At 48.8% G+C, this 25186-nt stretch overlaps 3 protein-coding genes across 3 annotated transcripts; 2 read left to right on the forward strand and 1 right to left on the reverse strand.

The window, feature by feature from the left end:
* Positions 1-1126: 1126 nt before the first annotated feature.
* med25 (mediator complex subunit 25) lies at positions 1127-13256 on the reverse strand. Its single transcript, XM_088437482.1, is given in 22 exon segments — positions 1127-1463; positions 1466-1495; positions 2140-2260; positions 2341-2466; positions 2468-2512; positions 3393-3464; positions 3630-3743; positions 6222-6398; positions 6509-6616; positions 6685-6742; positions 6809-6894; positions 8014-8115; positions 8205-8470; positions 9293-9368; positions 9444-9568; positions 10052-10199; positions 10296-10416; positions 10826-10924; positions 10997-11121; positions 11347-11392; positions 11461-11601; positions 11895-13256. Coding segments are annotated over 21 exon segments (2253 nt in total). The 5' UTR covers positions 11598-11601; positions 11895-13256; the 3' UTR covers positions 1127-1392.
* Positions 12936-16557, forward strand: LOC148411184 (uncharacterized). Its single transcript, XM_088437488.1, has 5 exons — positions 12936-13054; positions 14179-14337; positions 14967-15157; positions 15236-15327; positions 15837-16557. Exons 1-3 carry the CDS (start codon positions 13000-13002, stop codon positions 15149-15151), a joined length of 399 nt encoding a protein of 132 aa, XP_088293614.1. The 5' UTR covers positions 12936-12999; the 3' UTR covers positions 15152-15157; positions 15236-15327; positions 15837-16557.
* Positions 16558-17553: 996 nt separating this feature from the next.
* Positions 17554-25118, forward strand: LOC148411185 (uncharacterized). Its single transcript, XM_088437487.1, has 6 exons — positions 17554-17747; positions 18402-18602; positions 19198-19404; positions 19472-19575; positions 20028-20084; positions 24951-25118. Exons 1-5 carry the CDS (start codon positions 17690-17692, stop codon positions 20070-20072), a joined length of 615 nt encoding a protein of 204 aa, XP_088293613.1. The 5' UTR covers positions 17554-17689; the 3' UTR covers positions 20073-20084; positions 24951-25118.
* The last annotated feature ends 68 nt before the right edge of the window (positions 25119-25186 follow it).

Here is a 25186-nt window from a genome sequence, read left to right on the forward strand (position 1 = left end):
TGTGGCTGCTATTAAATTTCCAGTCACACAACAGTGCAGAGGAGATCCCTCCCCGCTGCCTACCCCCCCCCCCCCCCCCCCCCCCTTACTTCACTGTGTGTATTATGGTCATTCCGGATGTCTCCCTCCTCTCCTGTCACTCTACCTCCCAGCCGACTCTGCACCCCTCCCTCCGTGCCTCATTATTGAAATAAGCTCCCCCCACATCAACGCACACCCCTTCACACGCATCCCCTCCTCTTCCTGTTTGTGCTGCAGAGCCGTTAATGCGCAAACACACACACGTAGCGGCATGGGACTGGATAAAGATGGCCACCGGCATCGGGCCGGATGCGCCTCGGGTAGCATTTTGGAGTCTACCGCCCTTTGCCTTTCACGCGCAAGCAAGTCGCCTGTGATTGTGGGCTCATTTCACACAATTAGATAATTAGGGTACATCAGCCCCCCGCCCCCCCATAAAACTATAATCGAAATAGAAATCAACTTTCCGACAACCGTTAACTACTTTTTTACAACCTGTATACAGGCTACAGGTTAGTCTAAAACTGAAAAAAAAAGTGCATCAAAGTGCCTGAAATGGAAAACCAAAAGATGTCAATCCTTATTTGATGGCAATGACTCTTCAGGTGGCACGGGGCCATCCGTTTGAGGGGTGGCTAATAAATGACGGGGCGTTAGTAATCGCTCCCAAGTGAGCTGCATTAGTGTGAGCGGGCCCAGTGAAGGGGCCCTAGGAAGGTTAAACTACTTAGTTGAGTGGGTCCCTAGTAAAGGGGACCTACTTACAGGGCTCGAAAGGGGACAAGTTAGGTAGAATGGTGTGGAAGACAACATAGTGAGGGAGCCCAGCGACGGGGGCCTAGTGTCTATCTAGTAAAAAAAAAAAAAAAAAAAAGAAAGAATCGGGAGTCGCCGAGGCCAGCAAAACAAGAGCCCGGTGTCGCCGTATCCTAGTAACCATCTCCAGGGTGACGATCTGCGACGTCACTTCCTTCTCGGCCCGATTGGCGGCGGGGCGACGCCATCTGGTAGGACCGCTTGGCTACGAGCGGAGCTTTCGCGCGGCGGGAGGGGGCGACATATTGGAGCGCTAGCGCTTCAAATTAACACGCTGACACCGTTTGGCTGCAAACAGAAAACAGGCGCACGGCCCACTGAGTTTATTTTATCAAATTAATTGTTAAACACCTCGCCATCATTACTGAAGCGCCGCTACTACTTCCTGTGCGTGTTGGTGCGAGAGATCAAACCAAAGCAGCGTCAGCGTCACGCACACTCTATCCGCCGCCCATTTGCTGTGTAATCAAGTCCAACGTCTGCAAAGAAATACCAATACAAAAGGGTCCAAAAGCTCCAGAATAAGTCCAGAATCGGAGCCGCTCCCGACGTTCCTTAGATGAGGTCCATGAGAATTTCGTCCTCCATCACGCTGGAGACTTGGGGCATTCCGGGCTGGGGCACGGCCCCCGCTGAGCTCCCGACATCAGCATCTGACCTGCGCGCAAGGAAAAAGAAAAAAAAAAAAGTGACTTCAGGACTCAAAGGAAAAAAGTGTCGATCCAAAAGGCAACAATAAGTAGCCACCGTTCACAGGCGCTACTCAAATAGGGAATAGGAATGGGAATCAGTCTCTCCATTGGAGTCCGATTTTGGGGTCTCCGATTTTGGGGATTGGATTCAAAATCGATTTTGATTCAAAACGATTGGATTCCATGAAAAAGGATTTCTGCCTCAAAGCGCCAACAACCATCATACTACTTGAGTCTACTTTGCAAGACAGAATAACAAAGGGAAACGTTTTATATGTATTAAGACATACCTTTTTCCACAAAAACTTGCTACTCTTTGAAGCTCGCTATGAATTGTATAGCTTTTATAGTATAAAACAAAATGAAGCAACATTCATTTATATGTTTTCACTAAAAAAGGTAGAAGCAGATACATTGTCATTTCACAGGAAATTGCTGCCCAATTGAAAACTAGGAATATTTCTCAGAACGCTTATGACGCGCAAGATATGAAAACGAGCGGCTAAATCGAGAGTATGGGCAAAGCACGAAACGTGTGCAAGCGCCAGCCAGCATATCGGAAGCGTGAGCAATGACAACGGCCACGCCCCTGTTCGTGAAGGAGTCTAACCTGGCATGGGCTGGCGCCACTGCGCCTGCATTTGCGCGCCCCCTCCCGGCGCCGAGTGGACCATCTGCTGTCCCAGTCCCTGGTGCGACATCATCCCGGGCATGTGGGACACGCCTCCCTGCTGCGAGAGGGGGGCGGCCATGACGGCGCGGCGGAAGCTCGCGGGCGGGCGGGCGGGCGGGCCGACGGCGCCGTTCTTACCGGCTGCTGCTGGCTGAGGAGGAGGCTGCGCAGTTGCGGGTTGGCTCCCGGGTTGGCCAGGCGCAGGATGGGGCCCTGGGGCGGAGCCTGGCCGGCCTGCGTCGCCTGATTGGGCGGCGCCCCCGCCGACGGGCGGCTGCTGGCCGTTGGGCCCGGCGGCTCTCATGCTCATCTGAGGTCAAAGTTCACGTGGGTTAGCGAGGCCCGCCGCAAAACATACAAGTACGCGCTTCATACGCTCATCGCAAATACACGCGTGTCGTTAAGCGTGTTTGCATGCGGCCGCCAAGGAGGATAAAGTCTCAACCACTGTTCACATGAAGAAGAAAACACACATGCTATTATTGGAAGCCCGGGAACTTGAGTTAAAGTGTATCCGCGTGCGCGAATTCTTTACGGATCTTTTTGTTTTCTGTGAATGTATGCGTACATCGCAGGGGTCAAACCTCAGTCCTCGAGGGCCAACGTGTTCTCCGGTTTTGCCCCCCAGCACACCTGATGCGATCGATTAGCTTAATAGCAAGCTCTGCGTGAGCTTGAAAGTGAGCCTAAATGTTTGAATCGGCTGCGTTTGTGAGAGAAGTTTGGAAAACATGGAGTTTGGAGACTCAAGCGAGCTCAGGCCACCCGTTAGGTTGTCCTTTGTGAGAGAAAGGTTGGGGACCCCGGCATACGAGTACGCCAAAGTCTGTTTCCACCAAAAAGAAGAGCTCCTTTTCTGGCATCAAGCTATAGCTTGAATCGCATAAGCTTGGTAATACGCTGTCCGAGTTATCAATAAGAGAGACCGGAAACAAAGAACGCAACCCCGATTCAACTTGTCGTTTATAAAGGGGGAAGAGCCTTTCCTTTTCGGACCAAACCGGCGCTAGTAAGCACGAGTCAAAAACGTATTTGACGCGAATTTGATCATTTCTTACTTTTTTAAAAGACCGGAATTCTCGTCCATGGCACTGAAAGAGTCAAAATGAGGCCGCGAGTGTGTGTAGCACCCTAAAAAAATGTGCAAAGGTGCAGAAATGACATGTTCTGTCCATGTACGAATCTCTCACCATGTTGTTTTGCCTCTGCTGCTCCTCCATCATAGCGACCTGACTAACAGGGGGCATGCCCACCACCACCGACTGGACGCGAAGGAGGAGGAAGAAGGGCGGCGGTGTTTTGAAGAACAACCACAAGAGTTCATTAAAAGAGGCCGGCGGAACTTGCACGCAAGTCAGCAGCTGCAGGCAGTGTGCGCGTGTGCGAGCGTGCGTGTGCTTCTTGTTGTTGTTGTTGTTGTCACCGACCTGCTGCTGCACGCTGCCATGGGAGACGGGGATGGGGCCAGGGGGGCGATTCAGGAAGTTCTGGTTCGGGGGGACTTGACCGGGCTGCATGGGACCGCCGCCGCCGCCTCCCAGCTTACAAAAACAAAAAAAAAAAAAAAAAGAAAAAAAAGCCCACTGTCATACATATCTTTATACATTCATCACATTTTTCCCTGGATTGACGGTGAAACACTCGCCCGGAAGGGGGCTCCTCCCACTTGCGGTCCTTTCTGAAGGTTTCTTATTTTCCCAGATGGGCTTTTTGAGTTTTTCCTTCCCATTCTGGGAGCTTTGTTCAGGGGATGCTGTTGTGTATTTATGATGTTCTTTTTCACCTATGAGACTGCGGTGATTCAGGGTTATACAAGCTTGATCATTCTGAAGGGCGCGCAGGGGGCCGCGAGAGCCTCGCAATGGCGCGGCGCGGCGCGACAGTGCGAGCAAATACAGAGATCCGAAAGTGGCGGCCCCAGGACTTGGGGGGGGGGGGGGCTTTCCAGGGAAAAGCATCCCGCGTTAAGAGAAGTGTGCGGGTCCCGCCGAGCCCATCCCGCCGACTTGCTGCAAATTGAAATTTTAATTAGGCCGCAAGATTGCTGCTGCCGTGGCGCCCTTTATTAGCGTTGCAACACTGAATATATGATGATGCACGAGAGGCGGTGAGAGTGAGAGAAAGAGCAAAAAAAAAAAAAAGAAAATCATCATTATTGTTTCATGCGTTCTGCTGTCTCTAAATGCTCAAGACACACACGCACTTTGTGCGGATGTAAAATTAGCAGGATGACTACACAACAACCTTGGTCACCAAACAAGACAAATCAAAACCAAATAAAATTGTATGGGGGGATACTCTGCGGTGCCTCTTGTACCTCTTATGACACATACACACAGCCCTGTATACAGTGCTACCTCTACTTACGGACGCCTCTTTTTACAAAAAATTCAGTTACAAAACGCCTCAATGGAAAAATATTGTCTCGACTCACGAGAGAATAACATTCACATCAATGCAACATGCTGTCGTTTGCGTCGTTAGCACGTCATTAGTACTTCCACAATGACGTCGCACAGGAAGCAATTTGCATGACCCCAAACTAAACTTAAATGAACTTACATGTTCAAAATCATCAAAAAATAAATATTATTCCTCCCGTGGACTTGTAAATGATTCCTGGATCACTGGAAACGTAAAATAAAAACGTACGAATTAACCGACCTAATGAGGCCTCTCTCTTGCTCTGGACTCCTCACCAACAAATCGGCACCGTCTCAAGGCAAACAAGTCAACTGCTACAATTAATATCATTATGGTTAATTTCAAGGGTGATATAGTTTGATTATTTTGCACTAATGTAATTGTAATACGTATTTCTTACCATTTGACTTGACAAATTAAAATTCAGCCGCGTCAAAAAATAAAGCATTGAAACTTCAGTTTATTGTTGCAACATTAGTTTCAGCATTTGCATCATTTGCACCCCCCCTAAAATAACAGCAACAAGATATTATTCAAAATACGATGAAAAAAACGTGTCTAAAAGCTGCAAACGTTATTATAATTGGACAGCTATGATCCAAGTCAAAGCGGCTTTGGGGCTGGATTTTGAGAAGAGCGGCCCAAAATTGGCCTGCTTGTAAAACCAAAAGACGGGTCGCCGACGAGGCCAAAGCGGCTTCGATTCCCCAACGCCCGGGAGTCAGGCTTCAGTTTCCAGTGTGAGAAGTGGCGGCAGCAGAAGCGCTTTGACCTCCGTTGGGGAGGCGTGCGGGAGGAAGGGGGCCCCGCCGGCGTCCCGGCAGATTGGCACGTCTCATGTAATATATGTGACATCTGCGCGACCCCTTCTCTATTATTCATGGCAGTCCAACTTTAGCTTTGTCTAATCTGATCATTTTCAACCCTGCTGGGCTCCACGCAGACCGGGTAATGGCTTAACGGGCACTCCAACGCACAGGATTTCGGGTTGAGTTTGTTTGAAAAACGAAAGGCGCACTTGAGTCATTTTTCACCGATGCGTTATTCCAAACACATATGCCGGCCTCCCGAAAGCGAGCAAAAAAGCCAAGCGCTTCTGGCCGCTCTCGCAGCCACCCTGGGCGGGCACGTCCCCCGAATGTGCAGAAAGCCCACCCGGATATCTCAAAAGTCAATTCGCTTGAACTCATTCACTGCCATTGCCCATTATAGACTGGCAAGATCAATTGTCAATGGGCTGCCGGTCAATTACTTCCTTCTTTTACCTTTCACGATACATCGCTGGACTACATCCAAAAATAAAACTGCATTGCTTGAAGCAAATATACAGTATAATACAGCCACGAGATCATTTGACACTCGCAGAAGAACATTTAAGTCGCTCGCTGCCACTGACGGCGATATACGTCAAAGATCCTTTTTTTATAGCCTGATGCCACTGCATTAAGCATTTTTCCTAGGCCAACTTGCTTAATCTGTGAATTAGCGAGACGCCATCCGCCATGAGTGAAACGTCACTAGCCATGCCTCTTAACTCTTTCAATGCCACGAATGACCCCTCCACGCGGCACTTCTCCAGCATGGCTAGCACTCACCGCGCGGTGACTCTGGATCTGCTTGTGGTTGGTGATGACCTGCCGGATGCCGTTGACGAAGCCGCTCTGGTCGTTGGGGATCAGGCCCATGAAGATGCGCTTCTTGGACGAGTAGAGCAGCATGAGCACGCGCACCTCGCACGGTGACGTGGTGTGCGGGAAGTGGACGCAGCCCGCCTGCCAGCGCGAGGTCATAAAGGTTAGCCCGTTGCTCAAACAAATGTTCCTGAACGGGGGGGGGGGGGGGGGGGGGGGGTTGCCACTATAAAAATGTACGCGCGACTCACAAAACCGTTAGCCATTATGCGGTAGAGGCCTTTGAGCGACTCCATGTCCTTGTTGGTGAAGAGAAACTGAACCATTCTCGAGTTCCTGAACAGGGGGCCCAAGGTGGTCTACGGAAAGAAAGAGGGGTCGAAGGTCAAACGAAGGCCGGGGGAGCCGGCCAGAAAGCGGCGCTCACCAGAAGCTGCTGCGGGATCAGCTGCATGATGAGCTTCTGCGGCCACTGGTCCGTGTTCCTGCCGAGAAAAAGGCGTCAGCGCGCCGGCCTTCGGGCAAAAGCTGTCCAAAACGCCGCCACTCACAGGTTCTCGCCCTGGTTGACCTGCACTTGACACGGTAGTGAGCGCGTCAGGTTGGTGGCGGAATCCATGGACGAGGCTTTGGGCTTCTGCGAGACAAACCAAACTGTTTTGTTTTTGTTTTTTTCCTCCTCGCCTCCTAGCAGTTCGTCGCCAGGTGAAACATTTCACGAGGTATATCGCTGGCGCTTTCTACTTTGGGTCTAGGTGAGAAGTCGGCCGGCTCCCTTTTAGTACAAGCGGTTACGTGGTCGAAACTTTCTTGACAATTTGATCGGTTTGGCCTGCACAACGCACTAAACATATGGGCCTTTATCAATTTTTGATCACCTGTGGGAGGGCAATGGTACGGCTTACTAAAATATTGAATGTCATCTACTTTTCTTTTCATGTTTACAAACACACTAATCCTCAGTATTATTTTCAATGATTACCCCATGTGAAATATTTTTTCCCAACCGTAAAACAAAAGCATGCAATATTTCCCAAGTCCCAACAGCACAAATTAGCAATAAGTCGCTTCGTGTTCCAATTAATTTGCACTTAGATTGAAAGAAAAAAAATGCAGTTCCTATCACGAGGTCAGCTTTTGTTCTTGGTGCCACTTGTGACATCTGCAGGTTTTCCCGCCTAGACAGGCAGCTGTCCTAACATCTGATGACACCGAAGCGACGCCGCGGAAATAACTCATCCCAAAAAAGTCACTCCCAGCAGCCTGTCTTGCATGACCATCCGCTGAGGACGCGGCGTCGCCGTGACCTCAATCAGGCACGTCCATTGCCGTATTGTCCGTACTATAAATCACACCGGATTATACCTTCTATGAATTACCTATTTTAAAAGTGTTTTCATATGTATGGGGCACCACATTTTAAGGCGCATAGAATAGCTTGAGTAATGGCTGGGCTTGCGTTATGCATCCACTAGATGGAGTTGCACTAAAGGGAATGGTTAATAAACGTGGTTTATGCAGTGTATAAGACACACCGTCAACTTATGTGAAAATTGAAGGCTTTTAGGTGCGGAAATTACGGTACAACAGAAGGAGTCTTGAAAATGCGTGATTAGAATAAAAGGCATGATTAATATGACTTCATGCGTGAGCAACACGCCCTCTTCTGTGATGAATGAAATGGCTGCAAATTTGGGGAAAAAAAATAAATAAATCGGAAGTATGCACGCCACGTGAGTGCCGAAATGAATTCCACCTCCTGCCACTCCAACACGCCGCTCCATGCCACAATCTTGTTGGCCATGCCCTGCTGCTGCCCCATCGGACTGGGGTTCCCTTGCGGTGCCTGCACACCCGACTGGAAAAACAAAACAAAATAGAAAAACACACAAGTGCGGTTATGTGAGCGTGCGGCCAGACTTGCCACAAGCGCATAAAAGAAGGTACCATGTTAGGCTGCGCTGCGGGCGGCGCGGCCTGGTTGGGCGCCGGCGGCTGCTGAGCGGGTGGCTGAGGCTGCTGATTGGGCGGCGGCTGACCGGGCGGCGCCACCGCTTGCTGCTGCGGGTTGGGAGCGCCCGGCTGCTGCGGCATGAGCGACTGAGAGGCCGTGGAGACGGTGGAGATGTTGGGCTGGTTGATCTTCACCCCCGACAGCGACGGCATTGAGGGCTGGCCGGCGAACGGCGGGCCCGCGCCGACCATCCCCGGGACTGGGCATTGACAAAAGGGGAAAAAAAGGCAATATAAATCAAAAACCGTTTACTACTTTTTACAGCCTTTATAGGGCTTGCAGGTTAGTCTAAAACTGAAAAAATAATTAACAAGCGCATCAAAGTGCCTGAAATAAAAAAAAAAAGGTGCCGACGATTATTTTATCATTGCGATGCACCGTCTTCCCTCACTACAAAATGTAAACTCAACAGCGGCCAGAGGCGGCTTCAAAAAACAAAGATCAAGCCAAACAACGCACAAATGAATGTGTCGAGTGAAATAATAACTCCACTTTTGTCTGAACTCGAACCATCTTTATTTCAGGCGACTGCCTCCTTTACGTTCACAACAACCACTAGCCTCCGTGCTTCCCCGGCACCCTCATCGCATACCGAGAGCGACACTGCCCTCTAACAGTATGGCATGTGAAGTCGGTTCTCCAAATTAAACAACAGAATCATCTGTTAAAGTTTATCCTTTAAATAAATAAGCCCCGAAACATCATTTCAGGTGCCCGGTACCAGTCATCCACGGACTGGTAAAGGGCCCCTCACTTCAAAATGGAATATCGACAGCGGCCAGAGGCGACACCAAAAACAAAGCACAAATGAATCAACCGTTAAAGGACAAACTAAATCAGTTCCAAGACATCATTTGCGGCCAGGAACCAGTTGATCCACGGACCGATACCGATCGGGGACCCCCGCTATAAATACATTAGCGAGCGGCACACGTCGAAAATAAGAACACGCCAATGACAACGAGCCGAAAGGAGTGGAAACTTGGCACGCGCGCACACGCAGAGTGGGCCGGCAACTCACATCGGTTCTTCTGGCCTTTGGCCGCCTCCACCACCCTCTGCGCGGCCACCTGAGCGGCAGTCATGGCCGGCGGATTCTGTCGAGCGACGGAAAAAAAAAAAGCCGCGTCAACGGGAGGCCGGCCCGACGGCGGCGAAAAGCCGCGGCGTACCTGATAAGGATGCGCGCCGCTCATAGGGGGAGGGGCCTGCGGGCCTCCGACCAGAGCCTGATTGACCGCAAGCGGCTGAGGCGGCAGGACGGGCTTCAGGGGCCCGGGACCCCCGGCTGACGTCGCTGCAAGAGAACAGTCCGCATGCTCCGTGACTTCCCTCTTTCCGTGGCATTTATTGATGGTCACAATTCAGCAGATATCACTTCAGTTCAGATATTGTCCCTGTTCTATTGAGGATCGCGCGTGACGGCTTGGACCGCTTGTTTATATTTATTTCATTTTCAACTGCGTGTACACAGAAGCCATTTAACCCGGAGAGTCCAAGCACATTGGACCAGGAGCTCGGCGGAGCAGCGGTTAGTTAGCACGTCGGTCTCGCGGCTCAGGGACCCGAGAGCGGGAAGCGTCCGACAAAACTGCTTTGATTTCCTTCACCTGCCTCTTTAGAAATAGGATGTTGGTCGGCGTTTCCGCAGCTTGCATTCGCTTCCGCGTGTAGCGGTTACGTTTCGTGTAATTCCAGCATCTGTAGATGCTGCCGACGATGCTTGGCCCTCAATCGGCACCCACGGTCCAAATACAAAAAAAGATACGAAAGAACTCACCCGGCAGCGAAATACCCCTGACCAGCACCATGTCTTGGCTGTAGTCCGGATGGGGCTCCACGACGCCCCCCACTGGAGACGCCCGCTCAAAGAGAGCCCTGAGGGCGGGCAGCTTCCTCGGGGCCACCACCGAGAAGTGGATTCCTCTCTGCCAAGCCGACGGCGACGTGAGCGACGTGAGCGACGTGAGCGACGTGAGCGACGTGAGCGCGAACACGGCGGCCCAAGCTTGGGGAAAACTCACGTCTCGGATGATTTTCACCAGGTTGTCGGTGGTGCAGCCCGTGTAGCTGACGCTCTCCACGGCGGGGAGCAAGTACGGCGGAGAGTTGCACAGCAAGACGCACACTTTGTGCGTCTGACCTCTGCCGAAGGGAAACGGAGGGGGGAAGAAAAAAATAAGTCACGCAGTCGCGAGCAAATGACACGCCCCGAGCATCACTCGATATTAACGATCACTTTGACTTAGCAACATTTGGCATAAAAAGAAAATCACTTTTTTTTTTAACGACTTATGACTGCTGGAAGGTTAAAGGTGATCATTTGTGGAAAAATTACAGGATTGGAAAAATCCGAATCATATACTGTTTTCAAAGAAAGGTTAAAAAAAGTGTTATTTAAATCCAGCATTTGAATCGTGTATAAAACTTGATACTCTGTAGAAAACTGAAAATGAAGTTTTGTATTTTTGTTTCCTTTATGACATATCACATTATTTTACAATACAGGACGCAAACGCAATTGATGGCGGGCGTCGTTTGCGAAGAGCCTCACATTTGCTCGCGCATCTTTTTGAAGTCGTCGAAGAGCTGCAAGGCGACGGAGAGGCCTTCCGCAATCAGGCTGCAACTCTCCGCTCCTCCCCCCATGAATCTGCGTCCAAAAAGAAGGGAACCCTTGAGACGGCGCGCGGCCCCATTCGGCAAAGCGCAAAGACGGACTCACTGGATGCCGTCGATCCAGGAGACAAATTCGAAGGCCGAGCTGGTGGGAGCGTGACACTGGACGTACGACTCGGGGGCGCAGTCCACCGTGTTGAAGACCACCAGGCCGTACTGCGTGCCCCCGTACTGGACCGTAAATGATAGGAATTCATCATGGCTGGGACTCTCGGAAAGCCTTTCCGTTAATCGGTTCATACGCAAGATCGGGTGTGCTGCAGGTTGGAAAATCTAAAACATGCAGATTGCCCAACCCTGCTCTAGTGGGCGTACACTACAATTGGGCGTAGACGGTGAGTGATCACGCCGCCTATTCCAGGATTCCGGTATCACAAGTGACGCAAAAACACTCACGTCGCCTCCAAAGTCCGTTTCGGCTGGCGGCCCTCCATTGAAGTACCTGCGGCACCACATGTATTGCATGAACGCCGGGCATCTATATGGGAATGCAATTAATGCTAGCCTTACTCTATAGCCGGAAGTACGTAGTTCTTGCGGAGGGATTCAAAATAGGGCCCCAGGTTAGCCGTGCCCTCGATGACAAAGACCACATCAGCCACTTGGTTGCCGCCCGCCTTGGTGGTGGCCTCCATGAGGGACACCATGGACCTGCGCGCACGTGGATCATCCAATGTAGCGAGTTACATCTTATTTACGAAGCTCCAGAGCTAAACAACAGCGTGAATCGACTGTGACCTCACGTCAACAACAACAACTTTGACGACAGTTAGCATCGTTGGCTCACACTGCTCTAAAGAGAGCATAGAAATAACAACAAAACATTCATAACGTGAACATAAAATGAAGGAAAACAAGAAAGCGACTGTAGACGGAGAGGCATAAAATCATGAATATGCTTGACTGACAGCAGCCATTAGCCAGGCGCCTATTTTGAAACTCACGCAAACAAGAGGAAATGTCCGTACGTGTCGTCAAAACATGGCCACCCCCCGCCACTAAGACCAGGACCGGAATAAAGCTTTAGCTCGGTTAACAGAAGAGCCAACTAACCCAAACGTCCTCAACGGACTTGTCACAGCATGGCTAACTGGAAGCGTTTTGTTGTATTTTCACCGGAAGTGGCGGAGGGCAAACGTGAAGTGACGCGAGGCTTCTTTCTTCTTCGTCTACTATTTTGGATGAGGAGTTGCACTGTAAAAGATTGTAAATTGTGCAGCGCCCTCTCCCTCTCGCAGCGAACAAAGTCGTCCCGTAGATGTCAGCAAATATCAAGAGCGGAGCAAAAAAGAATCCACAAAGTATTTTTCGCCTCCCCCGACCCTAGAAAATCGAAAACATGCCCTCTCCTACGGGCTGCGGTGACGATGAATGATATTAGCATCCCTAATGATGTGTCCTTTTTAATATTAACGTGTTAACATGTTAATATTTTGCTCTTTTAAAACTAAAATTGTGCTGTTGTTTTTACATCATTTTTCTGTGGCCCTAATAAGGATGTGGTAGAATCTTGAGAATTTTTTTCGTCGAGCCGTGGAAAGATGAAAGAAGCGGTGTCCAAACTCCAGCCCAGGGGCTACTTTTGGCCTAGCCTCAATTTTTCAGTGGCAATGTTATCTCTAGTCAGCGCGTCAAGGGGGGGCGGCTACCCAAAATATCACACTGTTTTAGTGTGTTTACTAAACAAAAGTGGCAGAATTTTAAAAGGCGCTTGCATTCTCCCACTCGCCCTTAAATTGAAAAGTTGACACTCCCCTGGGTTCAAGCATTTGTGAAACAGAAAAAAAACAAAAACATGAATTTGATCATTTAAAAGTAAAAAAGACATAGTAAGGTTCAAGACATTCGGAGCATATTTTTCAGCGTTGATTGCATAACATTTGAAAGCGTCCTTTGCCGTTAGGAAGACGATGTAACATTTCAAAGCGTCCTTGGGTTAGGACGCCACGGACAAAGGCGCAAAGACATGCTTTGTCCCCTTGTAGGGCCGGCTTTTTAACAAGCGCAGTCCAGTTTGTGAACTTGTTGGTGGAGCGGCACAAGTGGAGGATGGGCGCCGTCATCTTTTGGCTGATCTGGACTTGGTCCATGATCCACGTGCAAGGTAAACTTCACATTAGACATATTTTTTTTGAAAAAGGCTCGCTGTGTCCAAGTCTTATCCGATCGTTCCACCGAAGACAGCGGCTACAATCTTCAATGGCTTACTTCATTTGGATTTCTATTCCAAGGCAACACTTTCAAAGCTGTGCTTCTCAAGTATTTGTTGCAAAGCCCCCCCAAGGAAAGAGAAAATAAGGCCATATCTACAAAATATGGCCTTCCTTTTGAAATCAACGAATTGAAAAAAGGCATAAATATACATCGACTTTTAAAAAATGTTAACTTGACCTTTTTTACAGCGTCGATCAACCGCTAGTTCATCAACGCGCCGGGTCGATCCTTGCTTAAACCAGAAACGTGCGACGGACCGAAAGGTTGGATGCTGGGAAACGATATTGATTCAAAACCATCTGGAACATGAACACAGCAGCAATATCTTTATCATTTTAACCTGAAGAAAAAGGCGCAAAACACTACTGATTTTGCAAAATCAAATTCATCATCATTTATGAAGAAAATGTTGAGAGCAATCCAACGAGCGTTGCACCACCCGGTGGCAAGGATGAGCTACTACACTTGAAATTGGCTAACGCTCGGCGCTGAAAGAGCTAACCTGAAGACAAAGGCAGAAAACCCTACCGGGTTTTGAAATCAAATGAAGCATTAATGCGATTTAGAAATGAAAACCTCGATCGTAATCTCGAGTCGATACGACTCCCGCAGAGACAATGACGGCGCCGCTGCACCGCCTGGTGGCGTGGATTTGCAATTATACCACCCCCCCGCCTCACGGTATGGCGCCGCTATTTGAGAAGGACCGATTGAAAGCCGCCTCCCACCCACTTTGCCCGCCGGCACGGTGGCTCGCTCTCGTAGAAGCACCTTTGCGTAGACGCGTATGTTGAAATCCCTTCGCCAGTCGCCCCGATGGAGGATAAAGAAGCCGAGCCTCGCCGGAGGGCCGGCCGCTTCCGATATCGGGATCGGCTGAGCGAAGCCTCGCGAAGCCTCGCGAAGCCTCGCGAAGCCTCGCGAAGCCTCGCTGGCGCGATCACGTCCAACCGTCTAGCGACGGCAAAGGGATCGCCAAACTTGTGTTGTGAACATTTTCTATCGTTGTTGCAGGGGTGACGATCGACATGATAGAGGTATCGGGCGCGCTTGGCCAAAATGTCACATTGAAGAGCGACAGAAAAATGACAACGGGAGTTGGCACGAAGCTCGTGTGGGAGAGATTTGCCAACGGCAGCCGTGAGAACATCCTTACAGTAAAGAGCTATCACGGTAGGGAAAAACGCAATGTGGCGGCTATGCCGTTTTATTGATCAAATTCAACAAACTTGGGAGTAGATACAGACGGCGATCCCTCGCTACTCCCTCAGTGCGCGGCGGATTCTTGGGGGGGGGGATGTGGAAGGAAGCGCTGTGACGGTTTCCCGCAGGGCAGACGGATGAGGTCATTTTCAAGGCAAAATTCAACGTGTGCCGCGGTAGATAGATAGTATGAAGACTTTTCACATTTAAAAAAATACATTTTTGTGGGGGGGGGGGGGGGGGGTTCACTGAGATGATAGCATATAAATATATATATGTACGTACATATTGGGGCTGCAAGGAATTTAGCCAGGACATGGCAAAAAGGCGGCAGGCACGCACTCAGAGCAACACGGCTAACTCGCTCGCTCGCTAAGTGCAAAGCCAAGAACGAAAAGGAAGCCTGCTTCCGACCAATGGCGTGATTGACTTTGAAGCAAATTTGAATGGATTACCGGTCCAAATGTCCTTTTTGCCATTTTTTGCCGACGACATCTTTCAAAACGGGTCCGAGAGACTCGACGGCGTTTGGCGCGAGTAAATACCGTTACGCGTCAGGGCGAGAAAGGCGGAAAGATGATGGGCGCTTTCGTCGTCAGACGAATGCTGGCACTGTTTCGTAAACAGCAAGGTCGTGGCGGGGCCGTCTTACAAGAGGACGGCCCAGGACAAGGACTACGGAGAACTGACTCTGGTGGACCTTCGCGCGGAAGACGCTTGGGTCGCTTCGACGCGACCGGCAAGGGCATCGCCGTCGAGACGTCGGTCAGGATTTTCCTTCTGACCGTTGGTGCGTCCATTTCCGGTCGCGCGCCCGGCGGAGCCGCGGGAGGCCTTGACATTTTCTTGCCGTCTTTCTCCGCCCCAGCTCCCGCGCGGCCGACGCTGAAGGTGATTGCGTTTGTGGGATCGGGCGCCCTGGTCCTCGCGGCTCTCCTTTCCGCCCGGCTGATATGGAAAGTGAGTACCGTCATTCAATACGGTATAAGCGTACGTTTCCATATGAAGACAGCCGTGTATGAATCACGTGAGCTTTATTCGTGTTTTGTGACGTGAAACATTCGCGTAAATGGAAGACAAAAAGTAGACTGGATACCTTTTAGACTTCTTCCTACTTTCTTTTGAAAACAGAAAATCTCATTGAGCTAAATATAGACTGAAAATTCCTTGCTGCTTTTTTGCGTCTTGTTGTTCTGACATTTTGAAATGTTCAATCCAATCAGAAAGCAAGACAAATCCAACAAGTTATTTTCTACAATCAGAAAGCAAGACAAATCCGACAAGTTATTTTCTACGGGTTCTAGCTTAGTCTAAAACTGAAAAAAAAAAAAATCACACAAGTGCATCAAAGTGCCCGAAACTAAAAAAAGATGACAATTCTTATTTTCTCGCAATTGCACTTCCCGTGGGACATCTGGATGCACTTTGCTTTATTTCTAAATGCTTGTGTTGTTTTTTTCCCGTTTCAGAAACGGACCGCATCTTAAAGCTTCTTTGTCTTGGAGACGCGATGAGGAGCCGCGTGCGCCCGACACGAAGAAAAAGCACATTTTCTATCTATGATCTTTTCGTTTGTTGCTCGCTCAAAAACGTGGCACGCTTTCAATTTTTCTAACGCGCGCATTAAAGTAGCGGCTCCCAAAGCAGCGTTACGTTGGCGCCGGTTTGTAACGGAGCCCTTTCAGAAAGCGCTTTCCAAGGACTCCCGGTGCAAAATACTGTATTTGCGGATAAAAAACACCAAACATGATTCGCGTTTTGAAAAAAATTGGCCTTTTCGTATTTTCACGTTTTTTAGGAGTCTGGACAATCGATACTTCACTACATTAATTTCCAGATACTTAAGTGTTAAATCGATACTCAAGTAACTGGGACTGGATGTCTTTCTAAAAAAAAAAAGTGAACATACGTCCCTGACATTGAATGTGTTGGAGAGATTGAATGGATTGCTTTATTGAAAAGTCATGAATACTTTCATGTTAGCACGAAATGAATACAAATATACATTTGATTAATAACGGACCCCTCTTTGAGAACCGCTGCTCCAAGGAAGTCAATACGAGTCGAAAAGTAGTACCGCATCAGTAATTCAGTCATTTTATTTAGCGTAATTGTTGAACAAACCAAGATTGATGTTTTGACCTTGTGTTGCTTGATATTTCTGGTGATTAATAAAAGAATTTAAAAAGTTTTGTTTTGGTTTTTTTTTGCCTCCGGTTAAATGATTGCTAGCGTGTCACGCACAGACCTCGTAAGGCTTTAGTATGCAAAGCGAACGATCAACGTTTCAGATGAAGAGTACTTTGCTGCCGCCTGTTGGTCAGGAGTATTTATTGCATGATTACTCTGCAACACGTTGCTCTCGCAGCCGACAGAGCCAACTTGAACACGTTTCCCACGGCACTAACTTCGGACCCACGTGATCACTGTTTCGCCTTCCATATTTGGTGCGCTTGACGAACCCGCGAACCGTTGGCAGTCCCGCTTCCAGCTGTGCTGAAACGTCACGACGCAATCAGTTTCCAGGTTGCCTTGTTGTTTTTTAATTGTTTGCAAAGGAATAAAAAGGGCGTAAATGGTTGTTTTGTGGAGGGAAAATGGCTTACTAATGTAGGAATTTATATATTTTTTTGACGTGAAAACGAATCTTTTATGCGTTTCCTCAGCTGCTTGGAAAGCATGGCGAGGCGTTCGCCGACCGCTCACAATGTGGGAATTACGATACACACGTAACACGCCACAAATATATGACTGACTTCTAGAAACACGAGAAAATATGAACAATTTACAAAGATGAGATGTACAGCGGTCCCTTGCTTTAACGCGGTTCACTTTTGTCGTTTCAATTTTTTTCCCCGTTTTAGATCAGGGCTCAGCAACCTTTTTGAAAGGGAGAGTTCCCACTTTGGTTCCGAGTAAGACGAAGAGCTACCAAGTTACGTGAAGACACCGATCGCGTTCATCATTTTTTTCCACAATAACGAAATATGTCAATCAAGTGTAACGCGTGATGTAATAGGTGAATAAATGTTTGCGTTCTTCCACTCTCCCTGGTTTAGGCGGCCCTGTCTGGCTGCGAGCATTTTGAAAAGCGAAAAGGCGAAAACTTAACGGACGCAAAGTACCGCCGATCGCGTCACGTTTCAAAGCCCCCTTTGCTCTTTAGGAAGAGCGCGTAGCATTTCAAAGCGTCCTTTGGTTAGGACGCCGCGGACAAAGGCGCAAAGCCACGCTTTGTCCGCTCGTAGGGCCGGCTCTTTACCCAGCGGAGCGCAGTCCAGTCCGGTTTGCGGATTTGTTGGCGGAGCGGCACGAGTGGAAGATGGACGCCGTCGGCATCTTTTGGCTGATCGGGGCTTCGCTGATGATCCCCGTGCGAGGTCAGCTTCGCATTAGACGCCTTTTTTAGATCTATTTGGAAAAAGGCTCGTCGCGTCCGAGTCTTATCCGACGGTCACGCCGATGACACGGCGGCCGCGTGAAAAATGCCTTCTTGTTTATGTTAGAGAAGGAAGGAAAAATATCAATCAACTTTTCAATGAGAACCGGCATCCAACGAGAGTAAAGCGTAATAGCGCCGTCCGGATTGTTAAGTGCGCTCTCGTCCCACCTGCGTGGGCTCAGACGCGGGCTGCTAAACATATTCCGGCCTCGGGTCAAACCCCTTAGCCAGCCGCCTTTGTTTTTGTGTTACGCTTATATTAATGAGCGCGCTTTGTTTCAATTGCAGCCTAACTGTAGAACCACAGACGTACCGTTAAGTGCGAGTACAAAATAATTAGTAAGCGCGAGTAGACTAAATAATTAGCGCGAGTACAAAAATAAGGCCAAATAAGGAGTAAGCGGAAGTACAAAAATGGAAAAAAGAATTAGCGTGACCGCAGGCAGAGGAATGACGGACAAGCAAAAGAAAAAGCGTCCAACGTGGCCCTCTAGCGGGGACGGGAGGTTGGGCGAGCGTACGAAGAGGGGGCGGGACCCTGACGAACGCGGGACCGGCAACAAACCGTCAAGTCGCTTTTTCTTTCTCAAAGCTCCCAAGACGTGGGGTCCACACCCGCAGGATGCCGGAGGGGAGCTCCAGGTGGTGGAGTTATCGGTCACCGTCGGCCAAAACGTCACACTGGAGAGCGTCGGGCCCCCGGATGTGGAGAGCAACATCCAACGCGTGTCCTGGCACAAATTGAAGAATGGCACGCACGAGACCATCGCCACATTCAAATACGCGCACAACGGTAGGGATTGGGTGAACGGCGCTATCGTGACTGTGCCATTTCCTCCATCCTTGCGGAAAAGCGCTCTGACGTTTTGATGCGTTTTTTTTCCATGAATAATTATTCCTTTTTGATAACGGATCTCTTCTACGTCTTGTTTTTTGCCGACCGATACGAAGGAATTTTGAAGGCTTCTTAAGTTGAATACAGCCCAAAATACTTGTGTTATTTCAGCCACTGAAAAAAGGTTGAGGACCGCTGGTGTAAAGCGTGACAGCGCCATCCGGCGGACACGATTGCTAATTGCACTTTCGTCCCCTGCGTTCCTTTAGATGCCGGGTAGGAACAGCCCAGGTTTCAAGCCCTTAGTCGGCGTTACGCTTGTATTGCTCGGTCGCGTTTCAATTCAGACGCGGCGTTAGTTTGAGCCCGAGTGCAAAGGGCAGCGTGTCAGGAGACAAGTCAAGTAGACCGGCGCCTGACGAATGACGGACCGGGGGGAAAAATATCCGCCGACGGAGCGACGATTACAATTCCGTCCGGCTCGAAGAAGAGCGATGGAGCGGCGGAAAGGAGGCGGGGGACCTCCGCTAATCGGTTCATTTGCGAGCCGCAGGTCTGGTTCTTGAGAGAGCCTCGGAGACCAACGCGCAAAGGATATCCGTGGACGTGCACAGCGGAGACCTGACTCTGGCAGACATCGTGGCCGAGGACGCCGCCGTTTACGCCCTGATCGTCGACTACCAAATGATAAAATACAGCCCATATTTCCGGGATGAATTTCAGCAGCCCAGCGATATCAGGATCTACATTCTGAATGTTGGTGAGTTTGTTTTTTGTTTTGTTTTTGTTGTTGTTGTTTTTTTAATCGCCGCCTTTGTCCGCGCCAGCTCCCGCGCCGCCCCTGTCGCTGACGATGGCCATCGCGGCCGGGGGTTTGGGCCTCCTGGCGCTCGCGCTCGTCGCTCTGGTTTCCGCTTGGCTGATCCGGAAGGTGAGCCCCCCCCCCGCCCGACGCCCGCTTCGCTCGGACCGCCGGCCCGCCCGCCAGGCTTTTTTTTTTTCATTTGCGAGATGCCTTGTAAGCGGCCATTTTCTTCCGCGGCCGGCCACGAAAGTTAAAACCGCATTTGATTTTATAACGCCGTTTTTGACGGTTGCAAATCGACCAGTTTTGCAATTTGCGTTATAAATTTCAGTTTCGCCGAAAAGTAACAAATACACTTGTTGTCGAATGGAATCTGCTGCTGAATACTTGCGGCTTACTACATTTTTAAACGTAATAACTGATAAACGTCATGATTTTTTGGGCAAATATTTGCAGGAGGGAAATGCATTCAAAAGTCGTAATTACACCTTTGAGTGTGAGTTCCTTTTTTTTCCCCAGGGACATCCTGGATAAAGTTCCCATTGTCATGTTATTTTGTGTTTTTCTCCCCTTTGTAGAGACGAGCCACAGCTGAAAACGCCATCATTATGGAGCCAAAATAAGGAGCCGCATGGGTAATAAACAGTCATTTTAGTTAGCGTAATTGTTGCGCTATTTATTCAGAAGTCAAAAATGACAAAAGGCGGAAAGTGATGACGTGATCTTGTATCTTTTCCCCTGGTGTCGCTTGATATTTCTGTTGTAAAATGCTTTTTTGGTCTCCACTTGATTTCCATTGTGTTTTTCCCAAAGCCGGAATTGTATTTCATCACAAAAGCGCGCAGATCAATTTGAAAGTTAATTTTGTAAGGCTACTAAGCATATTTCAAAGGTACAAGCTTGAAAATTGTCGAAAACGAATCCACGCTCCCATATTCAATGGTCTGTGACGAGCGCAGGCTCGCCTCCCGGATCAATGCTAAGAACCGTTACCTTTACCTGGAAGAGCAGGCGAGATGAGGGTCGTGGCTGGGGGGCGGTAACGTGAGCAGCGTCGTTCCTTTTGGGAAAAAATCTCCGCCTTGGAGAGACAAGATGGCTGCAGCCGCAGGTGCCGCTGATTTAGCCTCAAGAGTACTTTGCTGCCGCTTATTGGCCGGGAGAATACGCTGCAACACAAATAGATCGCGGATTCCTTTTGGGAAACGTTATTTTGCACGAGGTGTGGCGACTTCCGTATTTGCTGCGGTGACTTCCGTATTTGCTGCGGTGACTTCCGTATTTGCTGCGGTGACTTCCGTATTTGCTGCGGTGACTTCCGTATTTGCTGCGGTGACTTCCGTATTTGCTGCGGTGACTTCCGTATTTGCTGCGGTGACTTCCGTATTTGCTGCGGTGACTTCCGTATTTGCTGCGGTATTTCGTGGAGAAAGAGCAGGCTCTTTTTGTGGCAGCGGCATGCAGTGTGGCGACTGTGTGGCAGCTGCCACCGAGAGCCACGGGTAGCCACACTTGATGCCACCAGTAGCCACTCTTTCCGAGGCATTTCCATGTTCGTCTGTGGCTGCTGCCACCGGTAGCCACACTTGATGCCACCAGTAGCCACTCTTTCCGAGGCATTTCCATGTTCGTCTGTGGCTGCTGCCACCGGTAGCCACACTTGATGCCACCAGTAGCCACTCTTTCCGAGGCATTTCCATGTTCGTCTGTGGCTGCTGCAACCGGTAGCCACACTTGTTGCCACTCTTTCTGAGGCATTTCCTTGTTCCCTCTGTGGCTTGGCTTCACCTCCACGTTATTCTTTTTCGTGTTAGACTTGCAATGTATTGTTGTTGGTTTGTATAGTTGCTTTTATTTCACCCATTATTGTGTGGATTCCTCTTTCGTCGTTGCTGCCATTGCATTTTCCTCGGTCTTTTTTTTTTTATAAATATGTTTCTCTTATTTTCATTTCATGTATGTTTTTTAGATGTACTGGTATTGTATCTTATTTAGTGTGGACTGTGTTTTCATTTATTCACATTTGTATTATGTTCTATCACGCAATGACCGGAAGAGGCGTCTCCAGAGTTACTACGAGCGATGCAAACGAGTAGTCACGGTCGATGCAAATGAGTAGTCACGGTCGATGCAAATGAGTAGTCACGGTCGATGCAAATGAGTAGTCACGATCGATGCAAATGAGAAGCCACGAGCTATCCAATGAGCTGCAAGCAATGGCCGACATTTCACCGGCTATCCAATGCGCGGCAGGTAATGGCTGACTGGGCGTCGCTATATTGTAATACGGGGACTCCCCGTCGCCCAGCTGTCCAGTGAGCTGCAAGCAATGGCGGACGGGGCGTCTCCCGACGTGTCTTGAACATGCAAATGAGTAGGCTGTTACCAGTATGTTGCTCAGTTTTAAGGTTTTTGGTTGTGTCCCCCTAGCGTTGTTGTTTTTTTTGTTAATTTTTGCATTGTATTGCATTCTTTTATATTAATAATAATAATAAAAAAGAGTCGCGATGGATGCAAACGAGTAGTCACGATCCATGCAAATGAGTAGTCACGGTCGATGCAAATGAGTAGTCACGATCGATGCAAATGAGACGCCACGAGCTATCCAATGAGCTGCAAGCAATGGCCGACATAGCAAAATGTCATATTAATTGAAACTAAGACGTTTAGCAACACGCATTCACAATTAATTATTATTATTAATATAAAAGAACGCAATACAATGCAAAAATTAACAAAAACAACAACAACGCCAGGGGGAAACAAACCAAAAACTTACAAACTGAGCAACATACTGGTAACAGCCTACTCATTTGCATGCTCAAGACACGTCGGGAGACGCCCCGTCCGCCATTGCTTGCAGCTCACTGGACAGCTGGGCGACGGGGAGTCCCCGTATTACAATATATTGACGCCCAGTCAGCCATTACCTGCCGCGCATTGGATAGCCGGTGAAATGTCGGCCATTGCTTGCAGCTCATTGGATAGCTCGTGGCTTCTCATTTGCATCGATCGTGACTACTCATTTGCATCGACCGTGACTACTCATTTGCATCGACCGTGACTACTCATTTGCATCGACCGTGACTACTCGTTTGCATCGCTCGTAGTAACTCTGGAGACGCCTCTTCCGGTCATTGCGTGATAGAACATAATACAAATGTGAATAAATGAAAACACAGTCCACACTAAATAAGATACAATACCAGTACATCTAAAAAACAAACATGAAATGAAAATAAGAGAAACATTTATAAAAAAAAAAAAGACCGAGGAAAATGCAATGGCAGCAACGACGAAAGAGGAATCCACACAATAATGGGTGAAATAAAAGCAACTATACAAACCAACAACAATACATTGCAAGTCTAACACGAAAAAGAATAACGTGGAGGTGAAGCCAAGCCACAGAGGGAACAAGGAAATGCCTCAGAAAGAGTGGCAACAAGTGTGGCTACCGGTTGCAGCAGCCACAGACGAACATGGAAATGCCTCGGAAAGAGTGGCTACTGGTGGCATCAAGTGTGGCTACCGGTTGCAGCAGCCACAGACGAACATGGAAATGCCTCGGAAAGAGTGGCTACTGGTGGCATCAAGTGTGGCTACCGGTGGCAGCAGCCACAGACGAACATGGAAATGCCTCGGAAAGAGTGGCTACTGGTGGCATCAAGTGTGGCTACCGGTGGCAGCAGCCACAGACGAACATGGAAATGCCTCGGAAAGAGTGGCTACTGGTGGCATCAAGTGTGGCTACCCGTGGCTCTCGGTGGCAGCTGCCACACAGTCGCCACACTGCATGCCGCTGCCACAAAAAGAGCCTGCTCTTACTGATTTCGTGTGTGACCCGGCTACCAGTCGCAGCACTGGCGATGACGTCGATATACCGAGTTTGGCTTGTTCGTGGGTTTGTGTTTTCGTGAAAAAAAAGTCTCACTTGTTCGTTTTTGTGGTATAAATGCCTGACTAGGGAAAAAAAGCTCACGACTAATACATGGGCGTTATCCTTACAAGACATGGGCGTTTTTATGAAGAAAACGCCTTACGATACACGTTTTTTGCGACGTAACCTTCTATGCAATACACATGATGAAAACTGAAAAAATAAGTTCGAAATACTGTATTCATGAAAAATGTCATGCAAACATGGTACGACTTGGACAAAACGCACAATTGTTGACACGTTTTTAAACGAAAAAGCTGAAGGCACTAGCGACAAAAACGCCACAAGGTGGCAGCACAAGCCAGCAAAACACCTTCACAGCCTTCAGAGTAGTTGGACTGGGTTTTTTTTCAGTACACAGGCTAATTTGCGTATCGTGCACAATTTGACCCTGAAGGGACGAATTTTGGGTGACGTGAATGGCATGTTGCCGCGCTGAGCTTGTGATTCATCCCTCTTGTTATGCTAATGAGCTACATTAGCATTAGCGGCTAATGCTGACCAGTCAGCAGCTTAATCCGTGCGCAGTGATGTGCAGCACACACAATGGTTTTTCATTTCCTATCGGCGTGGGGACAGCCCATTGACGTCTTACATTTTCTAGTCCCTAAACATCACAACAGATTGCCTAAAATCAAAATAAATATAATAAAAAGCAAATCTTGACCCTCAAAGAGCTAAATAAAACTGATCTCAAGTACAAAAGGTTCCCAGAGAGACAGGAACACCAGGGATTCGGTCCCCATCAGGTAACCCCCCTCCATCGTCCGCTCGCTTTTCTCAGCTCACTGAACTGAGTCAAATGTCTTTCCCACCAAATGATTTTTTTTCTCCCTTTTCTGCACGGTGGGAACGTTTCCATGGAGACCCCCCCACCCCCACCCGGCGCGCCCCCCTCGTTGATTCTCTAGAGCTGGTGCGTCGCCGACGTATTGGCTGATAAGGGGGGTAGATGCAAAATATCGTTTGAGGTTGGGGAAAACACAATTGATAAAAATGAGAACTGAAAAATTGGACAAATAGTTACAAGAAAAATCAAACCAATTAAGCACAAACACAGCACACAAATTAGGGATTATAAATAAATAGCAAAAAAAACATTCCAATACACCAAGTTGTCCAAAGTATGGCTCGGGGGGCACCTGCGGTCCGCCGTGCACATTTTTGGGGCCTATGATACTAAAAATGCATTATGACATGGCCGAGACGATTTTACAGTACACGGTGTTAAGAAGAGTGAAAAAAAAAAATCCAAATTTGCCACATGAAACCAAAAGCCTTAACATATTGACGTGTAATCGATTTTTAGCGGGCTCGTTTGAAAACAAAACAGCGACCTTTGCGTCTTCGCCGTGATGTACGTGGCCCTCGGAAGGAAATGTCTGCACACCCCCGCAATACGCTAACAGGAAGGAAAAACGGAAAACTAAACCCACCCTGAAAAAGATTTGACTAAGTCAAATGACTTTGTGACTAAACGATTTTCTTTTTCTCTTCTCCACTGTGGCAACGTTGCCATGGAGACGCTAACCCCCTCACCCCCTCTCATATTTCTTCTCAGGCGCGCGCGCGCATTCCAGATTGCCCTTGTTGCTTGCGGCCATCTCCAGCTCCAGGAGATCATGACTCCACGACCCATCTTCGGGGGCGTCCAGATGGAGGGGAAGAAAACGCGCACGCGCCGCTCCCTTTTGCGTTCGGGCAAAATAAAAGCGCGGACGATAAAGAATTCATGACAAAGTGGCTGAATAATTACACGCGGCTGACTTAATGCAGAGCGCGCCGTCCAGGTAGACA

Source organism: Hippichthys cyanospilos, chromosome 16 (assembly GCF_059441005.1).
Source record: "Hippichthys cyanospilos isolate Australia breed blue-spotted pipefish chromosome 16, RoL_Hcya_1.0, whole genome shotgun sequence".
NCBI lineage: Eukaryota > Metazoa > Chordata > Actinopteri > Syngnathiformes > Syngnathidae > Hippichthys > Hippichthys cyanospilos.